Source organism: Eumetopias jubatus, unplaced genomic scaffold (genome assembly GCF_037043125.1).
Source record: "Eumetopias jubatus isolate StellerSeaLion01/CBP00866 unplaced genomic scaffold, mEumJub1_p1.0 scaffold_13, whole genome shotgun sequence".
Classification (NCBI taxonomy): domain Eukaryota; kingdom Metazoa; phylum Chordata; class Mammalia; order Carnivora; family Otariidae; genus Eumetopias; species Eumetopias jubatus.
The window spans coordinates 29,400,844-29,423,706 of NW_028274819.1; the positions used below are offsets into that span (position 1 = coordinate 29,400,844).

At 33.3% G+C, this 22,863-nt stretch overlaps 1 protein-coding gene across 1 annotated transcript in view; it reads left to right on the plus strand.

The window, feature by feature from the left end:
* DCDC1 (doublecortin domain containing 1) overlaps positions 1–22,863 on the plus strand; it is a 431,249-nt gene that overhangs the window by 77,067 nt on the left and 331,319 nt on the right. Inside the window, exon 7 of the mRNA XM_028087718.2 lies at positions 2,741–2,907. Within this exon, the coding sequence (XP_027943519.2) occupies positions 2,741–2,907 (167 nt within the window). The remainder of the gene's footprint in view (positions 1–2,740; positions 2,908–22,863) is intronic.

Consider the following 22,863-nt stretch of genomic DNA (forward strand, 5'->3'; position numbering starts at 1 on the left):
GAACACTTATGAATTGTCTTTGGTATAGAATATTACAGATATCCTCTAAAATTCTTAAAAAATAATTCATACTCAACATTCAAAATCTATGATTGGGGTTGAAAAGTCAATTGACTTATTTTTAATCAATTATTCTATTATAGTTCAAAACTATCATTTTAGGTCAATCCTTTTTTATGGAGAGTTCTTTAATTCCAACTGATTAATAAATTTTATTTTTTAAATATATTAGGCTTATTTATACTTCCTTTCTAAGTACTTAGGGCGTATCATTTTCTTATGTTTTCTGTACCTTCCTAGTTAGTGGAAACATTGTTTGTTCTTGGAGTGTGCTTTGTCTTCCTTTTCAAGAAGATCATCAAAGTTACTAGTTTGCAGCTCCCAAAAAGAAAAGAGCCTTCTAATCCCTGGTTCAGAGGCTAACCTTTATTAGCGCTCTTGTGGTTATAATGAGGACCCTGCTTCCAGCAGGGAGATTCTGGAATACTGAACAGATTATTCAACAAGTTCAGAGCAGATTCTGAAGTCCCTTATAAAACCTGCTTGTGAATACTGCTTTCTTTGCTTTGCTATTTCTGGTTTCCATAGTATTCCTAATTACATAAATCATGTGGAGCATGGGAGTTTTTTCCATCCTGTATCAGTTCTGACACAGCTTGCGTTTTGATATAATTTGTATTTTTTTCCTGAACTATATATATATATATTTTTTCTTAAATTCTTATTTAAGAGGACACAAACTCTGCAAAAAGTGGAACTTGTATTAGAGGATCTATGAAATTATACTTTGGAATTCCTTGGGCTGAAATAAAGAATTTGAAAGTTATTTTGTGGCAAGCATGGATGAATAAGGCTATAACACTAGAGAATCTGAGAACATGTTCTCAGGTTTAAATTCAAGATTAAATCTAGGATGTAGATTATGCAGGTTTATTACCTACTTCTCAATTTACTTAAAATTATTTCAACTTAATAGCTATTTATGTAATGCCTTTCCATGTTCAAAAACTGTAATAGGTTCAATGAGTGTACCAAATTAAAAGTTTACAAATTAAAACCCAGTACATAGTAATGTATGAATGTTATAACAGTTAACTAAAAGCACTGATGATTCTTAAGCTAGTTTTCTTTAGGAAAAATTATAATCAAGATTGGTTTATACCATACATTTTTTTAAAGATTGAAGAGTTATAATTCTAAAAATAAGTTTCTTTTTCTTTCTTTTATAGTATATATGATCTTGTATTTTAAAAAGTTTGTGGTATTTATGATAAAACTTAATAGAAATAATTGCTCCAGTATAAACATGGTTTTAATATGAGAATTTTAGGAATTAATTTCTGAGGCTGGATGAGTGAATTTCATGCACACAACTAAAGATGTCTAAATAGTCATTGGGTTGTAATTTTCTTTTAACTTTATTTATAGTAGTTTTAGAAAAGCTTAAGTTCTATTTCCAACATTCTCCTTAGTGTTGAATATATTAGAAAGAATTTAAATTGTGCTATGGTAGAGAGTTGCAGAACTTAGTGCCATAAAATGCATAACTTTTTTACTAGGAGCAAAATTCAACAGAATACCAATAGCAAAGGCCATTTGCATAACTCAGCCGCTCAGCAGCTCAGCTGAACCTAATTGTAATTCAATTTCCAGATTGCTACGCTAGGCCTCTTTGCATAAAATATGCCACATATAACATAACCAATGGCATGGAGCTAGGAGCTATTTTCTTTGCTGGTGATCTATTTAATTTCTTTTCTATTAGAAATATGTATCAGAATAAGGTAGCCAAGCCATAGAGTTATTTTGTATGTTTATATTGTGTCACATGTGTATACTTAAGACCAAGTTAAAAAATGATATCCTTTCATTTTTCTGGGTTCCCAAATGTACCTAAGATTTTTTTTATTTCTTTATTTCTGTCATTTCAGAGGGAAATTAAATCTTGAAAAATGTTAGCTAGTTGTCATGTTATTTGACTATTTTACACTAGAAAGACTTTATAAGCTAATCGTGTGAAAAAGTATATAAACATGTCTGTCAAGTCCAGTATAGATGTTGCAATACGGGCCAACAAGTAAATATCTTCTATCTGTTTACAAAATGGGTACTGGAATAGCATTTCTAAATCTTTGACTAGTTTATATCCCAGAACCTTAAAAACAAAAAGGTATGATAAAATGCTTGCTTAAGATTCCTTTTATTTTTAAACAGCCTTGCCCACCCTGTTTTTATGGGTTATTTAAGCAATGGCAGTGAAAAGACTTGAATAGGATGGCTTATAAAGGTGTGAATTATATTTTATGAATAATTTCCAGATGTGATGTTTCAGATATATAGACTCCTCTATGGGAAGCTATATACAGAAACAACATGGATCTTACAATTTTATCAGGACAATGCAAGTAGATTTCAGCAAGGTTGGTTCCAACTCATCTGTGATAAATGAGAAGATAAGGCAATCAGTGCACACCATGACACTCTGTGCAGCTAGTTAGGCACACTTCAGAACTATTCAGGTGTGCTCACAAAGCTTATGAGTCTTGCATGGGGGGTGTCTCAATATAAATACATCCTTCATGGTGGCAACTAGTAATGCAGGAATTGCCTCTGTAAGACTTAACCCAGGTCAGATATAAATAATAGATGTTAAGAGTTAGTTCTGGTACTGGGGCTGTGTTCCAGGCAGTGCATTTCAGTTGGGTCAAAAGAATTTATTTTCCCTTATTTTCTTGCATAGTTCCTCTGCTTGAAAAATGCCTGCAAAATTCCATCACACCTTTGCGGGGACCAGTTTGGGTCTCTAAGGGAGAAGGTTTCAGCCCCTCAGGAGCTAAGATGTACATCCAAGGAGTTCTTTTGGCCTTGTACCAACGACTAAAGTCTGCAAAAAAATATTATACACAGGTGAGTCATCCCTTTTTAAAAATGGCTTTATTATGTGTTTTAAAATGTACGTGGTTGTATAGAGGCAATGATTGGCATTGTGTCATAAAAAAACTGTGACATGTATTTTGTGAACTCAGTACCCGTTAGGGAGCCAAAATGCTTCTTCTGTAATCTCAAAGCCAACAATAATGGGGCTAATTGTATCTGTCTTTTGGTATGGGATGTCATATATCTCATCTTTTCTTGCTGCATACTGTGCAAAGCGAAGGCAACTCCTTATGTGGAATTTCTATAGACTGTTACTTTAAGCAAGAAAATGAATAGCTCCTAAATCATTTGAAGGTTTAAATGCTCAGCCTTCTTTTTTCTTTTCTTTTCTTTCTTTCTTTTTTTTTTTTTTTTTCAGTATGAAATCAGAATGGCTATTGTAGAAGTTGGGCTAAAATATAAACCAATCGCATTCTGGGAAAAGAAATTGTGAATTAACTTCTTGTCAAGACTAACTCACTTCATTTATGCTTATTTAACTTGTATGTTTGGAGAGTAAAGAAATAGAACTAATATATTTGAATCTGGTTAAACTTAATTTTGTCCTTTAATTTCTAAGTATCCTTTCCATAACTGTGAGTGGGTGTGTGTATGTGTGTGTGTAAAGACTTTGATATTTTTAGAACTATTTATAGGGACTTTGATTTATCTTAAAGTGGAACTAACATTGCAAAGCGGAATGATTGATGGCCATTTTTAAAATAAAAATGGAGTTGCCACATTTTTAGAATCCCCTCTGCACTTGGTCTTAAGAAGTTAAGCATATATTTTACCATCTTAAATGAAGTCTAGGTTTTACATTTCTAACTATGAGGAACTGGGCTCATTATCTCAGGCCACAGACCATTGAAAAATGAATATTTTGAAAGCATCACGCTATTATTCTCTGTGTGCTGGGGGAGGGGAGGTAAGAATGGGATGTGGTCTCAGTGTTCACACAGCACCTCCTGCTGTCTGGTTTGGAAAAGGACAATTTGTATTGATGAAATTCTTGAACGAGGTATCCAGAATTAGCAAGAAATATCTTCCCATGAGAAACTTTTATTCTCAAAATGTGATTATCTGCTTAGTTAATTAATTTTAGTGGGCCCAGAAATGGGATTAATAATTATTATAGATAAGCCTATTTATAATAATAAATATGAAAAAATACAAATCCACACTTATTTTTAAAAGTTTTTATTAAGCCAGTATCATATATAAAAACTGGTACAAATATATTTTATTATAATTTCAGTCAAATTATTTAAATTGAAATATATTTAGCTTTTAAAATACAATGATATTATAAAACAGATTATGACCAGTTTAATTATCATAAATTTATTTGGTATTAAATAGTTTGATTCTACTTATTAGACAGTTTAAAATTATTTGATGTTTAAAAAAGAGATCATTCTCCAGTACAAGGAAAACCCTGCTTAAATCAAATCTTAAAAAACTTAAACATTTTCTAAGTTTTATTAAAAGTGAGTATGTTAGAGATAAGAAACTGCTCAGAAAGTAGTTAAGGCTTGTGTTTTTTCTTCCATTGTCCTAAGCATGTAAAATTGATAGATATATAGTTGTACTAGATTGAAAAGAGTTCTGTGTATTGTGAAAAAAGAAGGTGTTTCAAGAATTGCTTCCTGCTTTGATTTTAAAGGTTTCTTTAGGACTCAAAATTGATGAAAAATATATTTTGAACAAAATATGAACAATAATTAACATTTTTAAAAAGCATCTTTGAAGTCATCTAGATCATCAACACTCTGCCAAATTTGGGAATATTTAAAAACCTAGGCTTTTTGCCATTCCTAACTAAACCTTTTACTTTGGCTAAGTTGTAATAACTTAAATCTTTGCACTCAGCAGCTTTAATGTGATACTTATTTAGGTTTTATTTTAAAATATAAACATGAAGAAAAAGAAATAGAAGTTTACCTGTTATGCATTTCCATGCAAATTACTATTTCTTTTAAATATGCTCAATTCTATGTATTCTTGAGTCTCTTTTGTATTGTTATATCATGATTTAATTTAAAATTATTTGCAATGTTTAGATAAGTCACTGTAGCGATACCATTGTCAGATCATCAGTGGCTAAGTGTTAAGCCTGGCAATCGCTTTAATGTGAGTAGGACTTCTTAGCAAATATCCTTCTTAGCACTAATGAAATTTATTTGAACTGCATTTACTTCATTTGACCTTAGGGATAGCCTTTTCTATTTAGTTTTATATAAGATCATGTTAAGGAATCATTAGATAGGTAAAATGGAGATGGGTGATGATTCCTATTTAACAAATCTAAGCTTATAAATTCTAGAATTAAATGAATTCTTGATATTATTTCCACTGATTTCGCTTCTGAGATAATATACAAAAACAATAATATTGTTTTGCTGGGCTTCTGTCAGAGGAAATTTCTTTAAATCTTTAAATTGGATGTTTTGGGATTCCCAAAGGGAATGTCTTTTAAATAATTTGATAAAATAGATCTAAAAGGAAAGTCAGAACTACTGATTTTATGTTTATAGACTTACTCATTTTTCAATTTCTAACTTTAACTTGGCTATTATAGCATGCAACTGAATTAAGCCCACTACATTAGTGTGGTCTTAAATATATACTGATTCATGTATATAAAATGAGATATTATATTTAGGACAGCATAAAGTCACTTAGTCTTATATTTATCACATTTATTTCCTTAAAAGTGGAAACATCTTAGAAATTGCTCAGAGCTAAGCAGAATCTATTTAATTGGTAATCTTTGAAGTAGCATAAACGCATTCCTATGAAATGCAGTTAACACTTTCAGCGACAGGGCCTGTCCCATCTCATTAGCATTCTTGTTAAGTAGTGGTGCTGTTGGTGGGGGTGTTGAAGTAGGAATGCCATTGTGTCGAGTTCCAGTGTTTGGGGACAAACACTGCTGTGGAAGGAACGTGTGAAAAGGCCACAGTCCTGTCAGTGAATGAGGAAGGCTGTGCTTTCTGTGTGCTTCAAGCAGGGAAGCTGTCATTCATAGGCCTAACACAGCTAAACAGAGGCCAAAACACAAGCCTGCACTACCTTTTAAAATGATATTAGTGATTTTTAAACATGATCTTCTTTATTTATGATCCTACATAGAGCTTTTCGTTGCTGTCAGTAAACAAAATATATGTCAGTCTCTTCAGAAACACTGTAGAGATACATAAAAGTCCATGGAACTGTGCCAGGAGGCTATATAAATAATGATTTGGAATGACTGATCTTAAGTACAAACGTGATCTTTAGGAAACGTTCATTGCTGGAAATGTCTTCTCGGTTTTGATACTTCTTTGCATTTTTCCCCCCAACCAACAAAATTCCTGGGTACATTTAAATAATGAGTGCATTGCACTCTTTTAAAATAGTTTCTAAAAGAACTCATAAACATACAGCATAGCTTAACAGTTGTTATTCATTGCATCATTTTCCAAATTCAGAGAGAAACAAAGGAGATGAGTATCTAACTGTAATATCTTAACAACCACCATCTTAATTATGAAGAAAATCATAGTCTCTGTGGAATTTAAGATATGAAAAAATTTGAAGGAAATTTTTTATCTTGTTCCTTATTTTCAGCACTTTGGAAAGAAATGATCTTTGAAATTAAATTTTAGCTTGTTGATAACTTAAAAACAAGAAAAAAGAAAAATACACCCAAATATTTCTTAAACTCTTGGAGCATTTTCTAAATTTAAAATGAACAAACAAACAAACAAAAAACAACCTGACAATTTCTATTTAGGTCTGAAGCTGCAGGGAAGTGTTTTATTTCTGTAATTTTAATTTGGAAATATGTACTTGGGCTTTTTGTAATGGGCCCTTACTTAATGAAGTTTGTTGAAAACTATAATTTTCTCCCTGAGTGATTCAAGTTTTTTTGGTATATGGTCCTTTTGATTTATTAATATAAGCAAGATACTTTTAAAAATGCTATTATATGCTATTTCTAAATGTTCCATTTTTGGTGTGTTGGGTTTAAGAATCTCAGACACTAAGTCTCTATTTCAAAAATTGGGTTTCACTTTTTAGACTGGAATTGTACTATACCTTTATTGTACTCTAACTTTATTTATGTAATTAGATGAGGAAATGACCATCCAGCTTCAGCATATATTGGTTTTGCAGTTTAAAACTGAAATGTATTTTATTATTACATTAAACTAACCTCTACCAAAGCTCTAGATTTTGTTAAAAAATTTTCCTAAGTTAACATTGGTTCACTTTATCTATGTTCTTAATAAGTTTGATACTTAGATATCAAACCAATAATAATAATATAATTCTACTCAGGAAAGATTCAGTTCAAAATATGCTTGAATTACATTTAGTACTGACAGAATATGTTGATTGCAGAAAGTATTTTTAAAGGAATGTTAATATTTTAATTTTCCATAAAAGAAGTATTGAAAGTTTATCTTTTTATATCTTGTATCTTAGGTCAAAGTCATTTGTTGGTCTTAACACAACTGAAGGAGTAACTATTTCTATTTCATTTTTTATATATACTTTATTTTTGGTATGCCAGCTGCTTTTCCTCCCTGTTTTATTGAGATATAATTGACATATAACATTATGTAAGTTTAAGGTGTAAAATATGATGCTTGGATACACTTAAATATTATAAAATGATTACCATAGTAGGGTTAGTTAATACCTCTATCATCTCACATCATTATCATTTCTTTTTTGTGGTGAGAACGTTCAAGATCTACTCTCTTAACATATATATAATATAGTATTGTTAACTATAGTCACTTTCTGTACATTAGATCCCCATCTATATATACATTAAAAATTGGTCTGTTTCCTTGATTTAACCTTCATGGGGCAATACCCCAAATAGTTCAATTTTGAACTTCTTGATGTCTTTTGAAAGCTTGGGACAAAATTTATAATATATAAATATAACTTATTATTAAACACATTAAAATTGTGTTGCAAATGTTTCAAGTAGTTTGAAAACTACTTCTGAAGGTTCTGATAGGTAATGTTTTAGAATATTAGGTTGCTTGTAGATTTGAATGATGGTTGATTTTTTTTCTTTTCCTGAAACCAAGCTGCATTCTAGTTACTTGAAGTATTTTAAGAACCTTAAACTTGTGTCTTTTTCTAAGTGTCATGCTTTGAGCAGGCCTAACATCAGTTAAATGAAGTGAAAATTGCATTCTTGTCTTGATAGAGATGAAAATGGATTTCTGGTCATGAAATAGATGTAGTTGTCACTTTTTAAAAAAGGTGTCAGCAGTTTGCTTCAGTGAGTAAGGTGCCAATTCAGTATGGCAGTAAACTTGTGATCTGAGCAATCAATAAAATGCTTCAATAACTTCTGCTTCATTACACTTATAATAAGAGGCTATAGATCCGTGGCACATAAAATGTTGATAAAGAGGATATGTGGGGACTGACTGTGACAATTTTCTTGAAAGTACAGTAAGTGCAATATTGCCATCTAGAGTTTGTGCATAGGTAATTATTACAGAGAGGGACAAAAACCACGATGGGATGCAACAGGAAATGATATTGAAATACTGTTTATTTTCCATCATTTATCCATGACACATTTATCGTCGTGGAACATTTCATTTGACTTGTCGTAAAGCTGTTTAGGTCAGGAGAAAAATTTTTCCAATCTCTATTTTTCTCTAATTCTCTTAGAATTATATTACCAAATGTCAAATATGTATCTCTGGCTCAAATTTGAACTTTTTACCATGAAAGCTATTTATTAAATAACTCACTTTGGAAAAAAAAATTAGGCTTAGAGGTTTTCCTTTTTTTCCCTGGTAATTCAGTTATATAAAAACAGAGAGTTTTATTGACATCTCAATTGGATACCTTTCAATTCAAAATATTATCTTGATTAATATTAAACACGCCTTCAAGAAATAAGAGCCAAGTAAGAGCTCTTACTTAAAAAATGGTATTTTAAAATGATTATATAGGGAGATAGACTTTCCTGCTTATGTCATTATGAACATTTTAATGAAGAGTAAGTTCCACTTGGAGATTGAAAATATGTCTTCATCTTTAAATCACTAAAACACTTTAATCATCTAAAAACACTTTAAAAAGTATTAGTTATTACTTTTTTGATTAAGAGATTTTTAAACTTTTTAATATTTTTGGAATTAATTAATATGGAAAATACATTTTTAAACTAAGCATTATTGAGCTTTTTCTCCCTCTGAACTTGTGACTGAAAATGCAAATTGCATAAAAGAAAAATTTTAAAAATCTGCATTTACTGCATTACTTAATATAAAGTAAAATTAATATGGATGTAGATGACTTACTAAGGAAAGTTAAGTAATCTGGAAAGGTTATTACCTTTATTCTTCCATTTATATCTTTTTCAATTTGTATAGATAGCTTTTATAAGTTTATAGACCTCAGCCTTCAGACTTTCCTGAGAACGATAATTTGGCATTAATGTAATAATGCATTTTTGTCCCTAATATCACACTGGTTAGGTACACATAGGTACATCTATGTGTGAATGATTTCTATAATTATAGAAAATGGAAATGATTCAATATATTAATTTATTTTCCTTTTTGGATCAAAGTTTTATTCTCAAACGTCCTAATATTATATTTTCTTTACGTATATTTAATTTAAGACAACTCTTTAGATGAGGGGCTCTTATTTTGAAATTTTTAATCATACTGAGTAGAAAATGTTGCATTTTAAAAACCTCCAAATAAGTATAGGATTGTTCTGGTAAAGTAAGTGAGAGTAGACCTGACAAATTTTCTTTAAATTACTCAACCACCTACAGGTATTCTTGCCTATGACTCTTTTGAAATGAGAATAAATTTTATAGAGTTACAGCAACAAAGTGAAAGAGTGTGTTTGATAGATTCCCTGAACAGTTTCAACACCCACAGGTATTATTTGTAAGAAAACAATCATGCCGAGTCTTCAGCTGGTTAGAGAGGGCACAGCATTCTATCTTCACCTGACATCCTATCTGTTCCGTCAACATCCTGGGCCCCCTGCCTGCCGCCCCCTCCTCCCAAAACAATAATGCTCACTGAGAGGTTTGTGTGAATGGACAAGAATATGAAATTTTCTTTTTCCCTTGGAGAACTAAAGCAGTATTGAAGGCATATTCCTAGGGGGAGGAAAACCAACTGTCTTGAGGATTGACTAGCATTTTCTATTTTCTATTCAAATTGATCAGTGTTGTCAGTGATTGTTAGTTAAGATCTTTGATTATTAAGTCTGACTACTGATTGATGAAAGGGAGACTCTTAGTGTAAATGTTTTGGAAATCATTGCCTTGCTTTATTTTATTAAGAGGCATATAGTGGTTTCCTCTCACCTGTTGTTAATAACATTAGCTTGAATAAATGTTAAATAAAACAATAAATTGCTGATTTTTAAATAATATAACTCATTATTTACAAATATTTTATATATGTAACAAAGATGCAAAGGAGTATTAACATTAATTTATCACTGTCTTCAGTCACATTTTTTCAAAGTAATTATGTCAGAAAAATCAATTTTACATAATTTCCAAAAAACAACCAGCATCCGGTTACATTTTTAAAAGATTTCAAGTTCCTAAATAAAGCGAATCATATACACAGATAAAGGATACAGCAAGAATCCATTTATCAACACTTACTATTCACTGGGAAGTAATTATTGAAAGTTTCAGAAAAGAGAATAATAGCATAAGTAAAAGATACTGGAAAGATCCTAGTCTTAAACCTTGGCAAGCCACAGGTGAGTTGTATCTTTTAGAGCTGTACTGCCCAATACGCTATTAAAACTTAATAGTGGTTCTTAAATTAATTAGTTATAATAAAATAAAATGAAAGAACTTAGTTCCTCAGTCTCACTATCCACATTTCAAATGCTCAATAGCTACATCATCATTGAAAATTCTATTGGACAGTGCTGTTCTACCAGAAAGAAATTTAGTTTGTATACACTAATTACACTTCTGGCATTGAATTTTACATTCAGTGACTAACAAAATAAAAAAGTCTCTTTTAATATGATATGGGTTTAAATCGGTGTTGAGTAGATAAGGTACTCTGGTCTTCATAAAACAAAATAAATTACATATATATGTATAAACCCACATAGGTCACAATCTATTTGTCATCTAACCACCAGATGGACACCTCTAAGTGTTTTTTTTGAGGTTCACAGTATAATAAAGAAGAAATGTCAAAATAGGATTTAAAAACCATTGGATATATTTTATATGAATACACTTAAGATTAACTCTGTCAACAACCCCCCATGACATAAGTGTTCTATTTTTTATGTTAATTACTAAATTTATTAAAAATATTAATTCATAACCCACATAGGGAGCATGGTCTGGTTATTGGTCAAAAGTTTTATAACTGTCATTTTTGGTCAGTTCTGTCAATGTATCTTTTTGGCTGTATGTATAACTTTACTTGGAGGTAAAGAAAAAGGCTAAATTTGTGACCCATTTTGAATGTGAGACTGAGGCTAATGGCCTTCTTCAACCTCAGAATTGGAGCATCCGAGATCCTGGAGTGGTTGAGGAGTGTGAATAGGGAATGAAAGTCACAGAGTTTGAAAAACATATGTTGGAGTTTACTCTAGGAAGTTTACTTTACCCAGATACGTGTTTCAAGTAAGCAGGTTTACACAAACACTATATAAGATATGCAAAAAAGTATTTTTAAAATACTTCAGAAAGTGCCACTCATAGTGCTAGTGAAAGTAAAAACTAAATTTGATTAAGGCCAAATAATTTGATTAAGGCCAAATAATTTGATTAAGGCCAAATAATTTAACCAATCTTTTAGGTAACACTCAGCATTTTGGATAAAGAGGCTCAGATGCTCATATTTCTGCCCTTCTGTTTTTCCTCCAAGAAGGCATCTGGTTTATAGGGGGAAGAGGAGCTTAAGTCAACTGGAGTCGTTCCTCTGCAGATTCACAAAGAGCATGAGAGTGTTTTTTTTTTTTAAACTTTATTTATTTATTTATTTATTTATTTGAGAGACAGAGAGAAGTGGGGGGAGAGGTAGACGGGCAGAAAGAAGCAGGCTCCCTGCTCAGCAGGGAGCCTGCCACAGGGCTCGATCCCAGGACACCAGGATCATGACCTGAGCCAAAGGCAGATGCTTAACCAACTGAGCCACCCAGGCGCCCTAGGAGGAGTAGTTTTAAGGAATAAATGACCAGATTCTCAACTTTCAAGTGTACTTTTTACTAAAATTCTTCTGTCTGTGAATGTGCCTGCAGTGGGGGTATATGCCACTTCTCCTTTCCCATCTTCTATTATTCTTAGGCAAAGCATACCTCTCCCTCATCCCGAATCTACTGCAGTGCTTCACCCTGGAGTATAAAAACCTACAGGACATCAAAGGGACATTTTGAAATTTTGGTGCCATAAACTTCTTCCAGGGGCTCTGAACCTTTCCTTGTTGTTTTTTAGGTGTTTCTGTTAAGAAAGAAATGGGATAGAAAGATGAAGCTGAGGAGAAAAGGGAACATATAAGCCTTCTGATTAAGAGCTTTTCCATATATTTTGAAAAATGGATGATGGTTGATATAAAATTGTACTGATGCTTAATCTCACTGGATAGATTTAAAAGAAAAATGTATTTTTATTTAGTAATGCCAATATTTATAATATGCTGGAAAAGACATCTTTGCAACTGTTTTTAAGCTAGCAATAAAACATTTCCAATGGCAACTTAAAATGTTGATACAGGTTTCTAAGTGAGGGGTACATAGCTTTCTAAACTTTTTAAGGTAGTATGTGAGTGAAATATTTTAGACTCTTCACTGTGCCAGGGAAGCAAAGTAGTCCTTTGAGCCATGTGGTCTCCAACTGTTGAGGTATCACTGGTCTTGTTGCTGAGATTTGCAGCGGGTATAACTCCTGATCTGCTCTCTGCTTGGTCAGGAGTGCTCCCTGGAAGCTTTTGCATTAGTTTGGCTCTCACTGAGTTTCTGCCACATTCTTAATCTTGCCCAAGGCCTAACCAGGTCACCCTAACAGCCTCTGCAGTGCAGTCAATGTGGGCATTTTGGTCCTTAAATATTGTGGCACTTCAATACCTTTTAGTTACCCAGTAGCTATGTGAGAATTTATAGGTCTTATACATTCCCCAAATGAAAATGACTCAAGAAAGCGAGGTGATGACCCTCTTTCTGCCTCCTACGTACTATTCCACTGCATTTACTCTGTGGCTGCATCCCCCTCACTTCTGCTGAAGATTGGTGAAAGGGGACAGCCTCAATACAGTCATCTCCCAGAATATAAAATGAGAATCCAGATGGAAGCCCTTTGCCCTTAGTCTTCTCAACTTATCTAACACACCTGCTTCTCTCTAAGCTTGGAGATAGTAGACCAAACCTCAGCTCTCCCTCCACACACTGCCCCCAGCCACCCAGGCCCACACCACATCTTTCTCATTTTTCTTACAGTTCCTTGAGATGAGAAGAGATGAACTTTGAGCTTTTTACTACTTCTGCATTGGTAGCTTTTGAACTTCTTTGATTGAAATCCATAGTAAAAAATACATTTCATATCATAATTCACAGAAGAAAAATTATACTTTACAATTCAATATTATATACATATCTCTCCACATATGTACATAAAACAAAAATTTTTCAAAACAGGATTTAACCTTACTACAGTGAGGCACTCTTCAAATGCTGGCGTGGACCCACTAAATTGATTTCACAGCCCGTTGGCATATTGTATAAGGCCTGTATTTCATCCTGTACATCCTTAACATGGCTTTTGTAATTCAAAAATTTCTTCAGTATTCTATTATTAAAATTTTCAAACATACAGAAATGTCAAAAGAATTTTACAGTGAATGTACATGTACCTACCACCTAGAATCTAGAATTAACATTTTACTACATTTGTTTTATCAAATGGTATCCATCTATCCATCTTTCCATCCATTGAGGAAATAAGCATTTTCTAAGTAAGTTTCAAACATCATATACATTTTTTCCTCTTTCTTTCCTCCTCCTCCTTCCTCTACTTTTACAAGCTGGCATATGTTGTGATTGTTTTGTACCTGGGATGTACTCTGTTGTTAAGTATTTTGAATACTACTATGAACCAGAGGTAGAATAGAAACACAAGCTGTGAGCAGAACTAAAGCCACAGGCCTGCTGGGCTCCTGGTTGGAAGTAATCTGTGGTGCCTAACTGAAGGATACTGTGTGAAGGCAGGGACAGGAGTTTGCAATCCTTCCAACCCCAATCTTGGTGTAGCTCAGGAAAGCTGGCTGAAAAAATTTGCAGACCTACTGACAGGACTAATGGATTTATAGAGACCTCTGGGCCTATTGAGTGAAGGGGAAGCACAAAGAGATTTCTTAGAGCTGATTTCTTAGAGCTGAGCCAGCCACCTACTGATTCTGTGACCAGATGTGTACTATCCATAATAGCTTCAGAAAGTAGGCCCAGCAAACAAGGTTTTAGGACTTTAGGAGTACTCAAGGAGATTTAATTAAGAAAGGTTAAACTTCAGGGGGCCTCTGGGTGGCTCAGTCATTAAGCATCTGTCTTTGGCTCAGGTTATGAACCCAGGGTCCTGGAATCGAGCCCCACATTGGGCTCCCTGCTGCGCGGGAAGCCTGCTTCTCCCTCTTCCTCTCCCTCTCCCCCTGTTTGTGTCCCCTCTCTCGCTGTGTCTCTCTCTGTCAAATAAATAAATAAAATCTTTAAAAAAAAAGGTTAAACTTCAGTAAGAAAAGAAGTGAACTCACAAGGAAGACAACAAATTCAAGAAACAATGGTGACCATATAAATTGATAAAATATGTTGGTGAGTTTAACTATTGACTATAAAAGGTTTTTTGTTGTTGATTGTAAGATAACATCCATCAGAGACATTCCAATTTAAGAAGTTGAAATATGAAAAAAAGTGTGTTCTTTATAGAAAAAATGGTTTAAGTTACCTAGGAATAAATCCAACAAAAGATATATAAAACTTTTATGAAAAAAACCTATAAAACATTTTCAGATATAAAATATGGAATGGATAAGCAGAGATATATTAAGTTCTAAGTAAGAAGTCTATATCTCATAAGGATATAAATTCTCCCTTATATTGATCTATAAATTCAATGAAATTCCACTCAGAATCCAACCATATTGTCCATGGAACTTGGTAAATTTGGGAAAGCCAAGAACAAATAATTGCTACCACAATTTTGAAGAACTGTCCTATCAGTAATGAGGAATTATTAGAAAGTCAAAATCATTATGGTAGTATTCATTCATCAATACCATTACTGTGGTATTACTGCAGAGATAGGCACATAAATCAATGGAAGTTAATAAAAGGTACAGAAATGAATCCATGTATATTTGAAATATGAGAAAGATGGCTTTATAAATTATGAAGAAAGAGTAGATAATTTGATAAATATTACTGGACATCTCTGCTTATTTAGGTTATATTGTATATCAAATATTTTGTCAACTAATGTTTTTCTGCAGTATTGACATTTTCATATACATATTTTGTCTGTTAATATAGTGAATTACATTGATTTTTTTTTTTTTTTTAAGAGAGAGAGAGGAGTGGGGAGGGGCAGAGGGAGAGGGAGGCTCCATTCCCAGCGTGGAGCCTGACCCAGGGCTCAATCTCATGACCCTGGGATCATGACCTGAGCTGAAATCAAGAGTTGGATGCTTAACTGACTGAGCCACTCAGGTGCCCCACATTGATTCATTTTCAAATGTTAAACTAAATTCACTTTCCTGGGATAAACCCTACTTGATTGTGAAGTATTATCCTCTTTATATACATTATTTGAACTGATTTATTAAACTGCTATTAATGATTTTTGTGTCTATGAGCATAAGTGGTATTGGCCAATAGTTTCTTTTTCTTTTGTTGTCTTTGTTAGTTTTGTTATTAGGGTAATGCTGGTCTCATAAAATGAGTTGAGAAGTATTTTTTCCTCTTGTTTTCCAAGTTGGTTTACTACCCATATTATTTCTTTTTTTTTTTTTAAAGATTTTATTTATTTATTTGACAGAGAGAGACACAGCGAGAGAGGGAACACAAGCAGGTGGAGTGGGAGAGGGAGAAGCAGGCTTCCCACAGAGCAGGGAGCCTGATGTGGGGCTCGATCCCAGGACCCCGGGATCATGACCTGAGCCTAAGGCAGACACTTAATGACTGAGCCGCCCAGGCGCCCCTACTACCCATATTATTTCTTAAGTGTTTGGTAAAATTCATCAGTAAAGTCATCTGAATCTGGAATTTTCTTTGTTGAGATGGTGGTTAATTAGGAATTAAATTTCTTTATTAGAAACATAATTTGTATAATTTTAATTTTGAGATTGTTTTATAGCTCAGAATATATTGTCTAAATGAATGTTCTATGTATGTTCTGCTTTGTTGGTTAGAGTGTTCCATAAATGTCAGTGTGCACTCCTTGATAGTATTGTTCAAGCCTTCTATTACCCTTGCTGTAATTGTGAATTTGTATATTTCTCCTTTCAGTTCTTTCAGTGTTTTCTCCTATATTTTGAAGTTCTGTTAGTGGAGCCATTAACATTTAGAATTGTTGGGGCGCCTGGCTGGCTTAGTAGAGCGTATGACTCTTGATTTTGGGGTTTTAAGTTCAAGCCCCATGTTGGGTGTAGAGATTACTTAAAAATAAAATCTTAAAAAAACATTTAGGGACTCCTGGGTGGCTCAGTTGGTTAAGCATCTGCCTTTGGCTCAGATCATGATCCCAGTGTCCTGGGATTGAGTCCTGCATCAGTCTCCTTGCTCAGTGGGAAGCCTGCTTCTCTCCCCTGCTCCCCCTGCTTGTGCTCTTTCTCTCTCACTTTCTCTGACAAATAAATAAATAAAATCTTAAAAAAACATTTAGAATTGTTATATTTTCTTTTTTTATGTTACTTTATTTTTTAAAATTTTATTTAAATTCAATTAACATGTAGTATATTATTCATTTCAGAGATAGAGGTCAGTGATTCATCAGTTGCATATAACACTCAGTGCTCATTACATCACATGCCCTCCTTAATGCCCATCACCAGGATAACCTATCCCCCCACCCACCTCCCCTCTAGCAACCCTCAGTTTGTTTCCTATAGTTAAGAGTCTCTTATGGTTTGTCTCCCTCTTGATTTCATCTTATTTTATTTTCCCCTCCCTTCCCCTAATCCTCTGTTTTGTTTCTTAAATTCTACATATAAATAAAATCATATGATGTCTTTCTCTGATTGACTTATTTCACTTAGCATAATACCCTCTAGTTCCATCCACGTCATTGCAAATGGTAAGATTTCATTTTTTGACGACTGATCTTCTTTATCCATTCATCAGTTTATGGACATCTGGGCTCTTTTCATACTGTGGCTATTGTGGGCATTGCTGCTATTAGAATTGTTATATTTTCTTGATGCACTGACTTTTTTTTTTAAGATTTTGTTTATTTATTCATGAGAGACAGAAGGGGAGAGAGAGAGGGAGAGAGAGAGAGAGAGAAGCAGAGGGAGAAGCAGGCTCCCAAGGAGCAGGGAGCCCGATGCGGGACTCGATCCCAGGAACCTGGGATCATGACCTGAGCCGAAGGCAGACGCTTAACCATCTGAGCCACCCAGGCACCCTGGATGCACTGATTTTTTAAAATCATTATTGTTTCTCTTTATTACTGCTAATAGCCTTTGTTCAGAAGTCTACTTAGTTTTATATTAATATAACTGCTGCAGTTTTTCACTGTGTTATCATAAGATATTGTTTTTGATCCTTTTACTTTTAACCTATTGTGTCTTTATATTTAAAGTGTGTTTCTTCTAAAAAGAATATATTTGTCTAATATATCTAGAAGCAAAATTGTAAAATGAGTATGCACATTTTTGTCAATTATTGTCCATTTTTTTAAATGTTTTATTTACTTATTCATGAGAGAGAGAGAGAGAGAGGCAGAGGCAGAGGGAGAAGCAGCCTCCCCACCTAGCAGGGAGCCCGATGCAGGACTCGATCTCAGGACCCTGGGGTCATGACCTGAGCCGAACAGACGCTTAACCATCTAAGTCACCCAGGTGCCCCAATTATTGTCCATTTTTACATTACATGGCTATTATGTCAGTTTACACTTTCATCAGCAGTTTATAAGATTCCCATTTCTCCTCATTTTTACCACAGAGGCATACCTTCTGTGACATATTAATCCAATAATAGTGATACTTTTGAGCAATGCTAAGGGAGCTAATTATGCTTATGCCATATTGTATGCGATGATTAATTTAAAAAATTGTTTTTAAAGATTTTATTTATTTATTTGAGGGACGGAGTGAGTACAAGCGGGGTTAAGAGCAGAGGGAGAGGGAGCAGACTCTCCTGCTGAGCAGGGAGCCCGATGTGGGGCTCGATCCCAGGACTCTGAGATCATGACCTGGGCCGAAGGCAGACGCTTAACCCACTGAACCACCCAGGTGCCCCTATGATGTTTAATTTTATGTGTCAATCTGACTGAGCTAAAGAAGGCTCAGTTAGCTGGTAAAACGTTATTTCCAGTTGTCTCTGAGGGTGTTTCCAGGGGAAAGTAGCTTTTAATCGGTAGACTGAATAAAGAAGATTGCCCTCACCAGTGTAGGTGGGCATTATTTAATCCACTGAAGGCTTGAAAAGAACAAAAAGACAGAAGGGCAAATTTACTCTCTTGCTTAAGTTAGGATATTCATCTTCTCTTTCTGTGGAACATCATTGCTCCTGGTTCTCTGACTGTACGACTCAGATTGGGATTTATACCATTGGCTTCTCTGGTTCTCAGGCCTTCTGGTTCGGACCGGAACCGCCATAAGCTTCCCTGGACCTCCAACTTACAGATGGCAGATCATAGGATTTCTCAGCCTTGATAATGATGCGAATCAATCCTCCTGATAAATCTCTTGCTATCTACCTATATATATCCTATTGGTTCTGTTTCTCTGGTGAACCCTGACTAATACACTGTACTTAATAACCATTCTCCTATTGTAATACAATTACATTTTTTTCTTTTCCTGCAATAAAATTCTTTGTAATTATTTACTTAGGATAATGTCTAGAATGAAAATTATTGTCTAAGTTTATAAGTATATAAAGCTCTTGATAAGAAGGGTTGTATCAATGTAACTATTTCAGGATCTGGAATTAATATTTTAATATTTGATAATTTAATATTTACATATGTTATTATTTTTATTAGCACTTACTGTATTGCTCTTGAGGTGAAACATTTCCATGTATCTGTTAATTGAATGTCTTCTTACTCAAATGGTCCTTTGTACATTCAAAATAGATTTTAAACATTAACTTAAAAATCATATTTGTAGAGGGGTGCCTGGCTGGCTTAGTCAGTAGAGCATGGGACTTTTGATCTTGGGGTTATGAGTTCAAGCCCCACGTTGGGTGTAAAGCTTACTTAAAAAATCATACTTGTGTAGAATCTCTAAAATGTTATATTTGTCTTCCATAAAATTTTAATACAAAATACAAAATGTAATTATAATATGTTGCATTGGATTTGAAAAACAAATATCAGAAATTACAAGTCTCTAGGACTAGACTGCAGTACAGTCTTTAGTCTTGTTAGGTTAATTTAACAATACTGCTTTGTTCAAAACCATTTGTAATTTACCTTAATTGTATTTGTTTGAATATCCTAAATGGCAACATTTTCATCTTTGATTTTAATTTTTTTTAAGATTTTATTTATTTATTTGTCAGAGAGCGAGAGAGAGAAAGAGAGTACAAACAGAGGGAGCAGCAGGCAGAGGGAGAAGCAGGCTTCCCACTGAGCAAGGAGACTGATGCGGGACTTGATCCCAGGACTTTGGGATCATGACCTGAAGTGAAGGCAGACCCTTAACCAACTGAGCCACCCAGGCACGCCAACATTTTCATCTTTGTATGTTGAATTTAAATTTTTAGAAATACAAAAAGTAATTTTTGTCAAATTTGGCAAAAAACTTAGTGTTAAGTATCAGAAATTGTTTCATCAAGAACATACTATGAGGATAAGAATTTTCATTAGGAGTTAATATCTAGATAAATATTGTCCATTGTATGTTTCAGAGAACCTTCCAAATGTGTCAGCAATTATATATAAGAATCCTTACTGAGTGTCTTATCTGTGGTATGAATTTTGTATGAATATGTCATTTGTGTCAAGGAAATTAAATTATTTTCAATTGTGATTTTGAAATGGGCTTAGAATATAGGAATAGTGGTATCAAATTTTTACTCCTGTTCACTCAAAGTTCATGGCATATCTTTATAGCAACTTTTTCATTCTCTGGCTAAGCCAATGTATTATACTGTTTATAATATATATAGATTATACATAAATATATATATTATACTGTTTAAGAACACGGGTGCTGAGGTCAGATTTTCTGGATTCAAGTCTAAGCTATACTGGTTAACCAGCTTTGTGTCTTTTGCAAGTTAGTTAACCCCTGTTTTTCAGTTTTCTCATCAGTAAAAAGGGGATAATAATAGGGCCCTTGTGAGATAATACTTGCAAACACCTAAAAAAATGAGATAATACTTAAAAATGGTAATATTTATGTGTTTAGAACAGTGACTGGCACATGGAAACACTTATGTTTGCTATTATTATTTTCAATTCAATTTTTAAAATTTTAATTTCAGTAGCTGCAATTATTGCTATTACTAATTATCTCTCTTTTCTCACATTCAGGCGGTTGCCACCTTTGTAAAACAGTGCCTTTTTCTTAGTTGTCACTCAATATACACTTATTGATAAGCTAATGAAAGAGTAAAAACTCTTGTTCAAATTTTCTCTTAGAATAAATTAAATTCTTTGACTAACTTTAACTCTTTAGTAAACTTTCTTTCAATTATATATTTGGATATTTGGATACACTAAATATACCTTCAACAACGTCTTGAGGTAAGTGGTTTCCAAGCCTGACAGCATTAGAATCACATAGGCCTGACCTCTGCTCAATTCATATTCAGCCAATCTGAGGGAGAACCAGGAGTCTAGTTTATTAAACATGCTCTACAGATGATTCTGATACTCAGCTAGTTTGAAGTATCATGAGAATCTTTTCTACTTTCTTGAAAACCTTTTTGAGTTCAGTTAAAAAAAATCTTGCTGATGTGTTTATCCCCTCTAGTTTCTTTTAACTGGTTATGTATTGTTTTGCAAATTTAATTTCACATACAATTTTTTTTAAATCTAAATTTATTCCAAAATGTTTATTCTAAATTTTTTTAATGCAAAGTTTGTTTGTTTTTTTTTACTCTAAAAATCATTTGTTTCTAATGTGGGCTGTGTGTGCATGCGTATGTGTGCGCGCGCGTGCGCATATGCCTGTGTGGATTTCTTTAGCACCATCTGAGGCCTAGGGGCTGGCCAGCCTTTGGAGCACTGTTGCTCCAGGTTAAAGCTTGTTTAGACTTGTCCTTGCTGTGATCATCCCCTCCCTGCTTCTTCAAGCCATGCATGAGAATCAGCCTCATTACTTTAAAATGGTTCCTCAGAAGCTCAGGAAATTCTACTGTCCAATTTCAGCAAAATTATCTATCTACCAAATTTTACAGAAAATTCTGGATCTTGCCACAGAATTGGGATATTTTCCAGTTTTGATGCAACAAATATACCAATTGATGGGAGTGAGGGAAGGAGGATGAAAGTGGAAAGCTTTATGTTGAAAGTCAGAATATAGGTTTGAAGTACTTCTATCAATTTTATTAATGTTATTCCAAGTTAGACTGTGAATTTTTAATCCTTTCTAACCTATCACTTGTTTGACATTTAGTTGTTACATCTTATTGTGACCCTTTTTTTTCTTTTTCTGAAAGTACATTTGTGCTGATATGATAAAAGATAGAACTCAATTCTTGAAGCCCTCTGAAAATGTCATTGGACACTGGACAGTAAATATAGCCCAAATAACCTGATGTCAGGAAATATAAAAATCAAGGCAACCTTTTAATAACAATAACTTTAAAAAAAGTGATATCTGTTTAAGGAAAATAGTCTTTTGCTACATTTAGGTAGTAATTGGAAATTAGAAACAGAAAATAGGACTTGAAAAGGAAATCATTGCTTTAATCTTTTTCCTTTAAACATTTATCCGTAGACTATCAAGAGAAAAGCTTTTGGGGAAAAGAATAACAATGGTGATGATTATAGTATCTTATATTTTTGTACCAGTGTGTAAACCAATTGCATTAATTTCCTTGTGTTTTGGCTTTTGTGAGAACTGCAGTATGCATTAGAAATGCTGTCTCATTTCTTTTCCTATGTCCTTATTAACTAAAAATAATCTTTCTATAATTACACCTGTGTATTTTCTACTTTGGGGATCTTTTTATTATGACTGATTTTTTAAAGTAAAAGACTAAAAGATTAAAATGCAATATGAAAGCTTTCTATATTTAGTGGGAACATACTTTAGAGAGGAGGTATGTCTGCATCTGGTATTGCTGATATTTCTTTGAAATATGTAACATAGATTTTCAAATAATAGCCAATTGATAAATACAGGTTGAACACACAATCTTTGTTAGAAGATATGGACAGAAATGTAGAGTATTCATTATAAAAGTAACTATTTTTTAGTTGAATTCCACTTACATATTTTTCTAATAATTGTTTTCTACAAAAATGAAATGGTGTTACTTTAGTGATTTTTATTTTTTAAAGTTAGAAAGGAACACATGTATGGTACATATGTAAATCAAATGTTGGATCATTTATACAGTATGTGTTTTATTTCTTATTTTTAAAGTATCCTGTCTTCCAGTAAATTAATTCTTTAACAGAGTAGTTTCCGTGTACAATCATTGGAATGACACATGTAGAAGTGTCATTATTTTTCTCTGTAAGATGTAGTTTCTAGTGACAGCATCTGGATCTTTTCTTACAGTTACTACTGGTTTTCTATTATA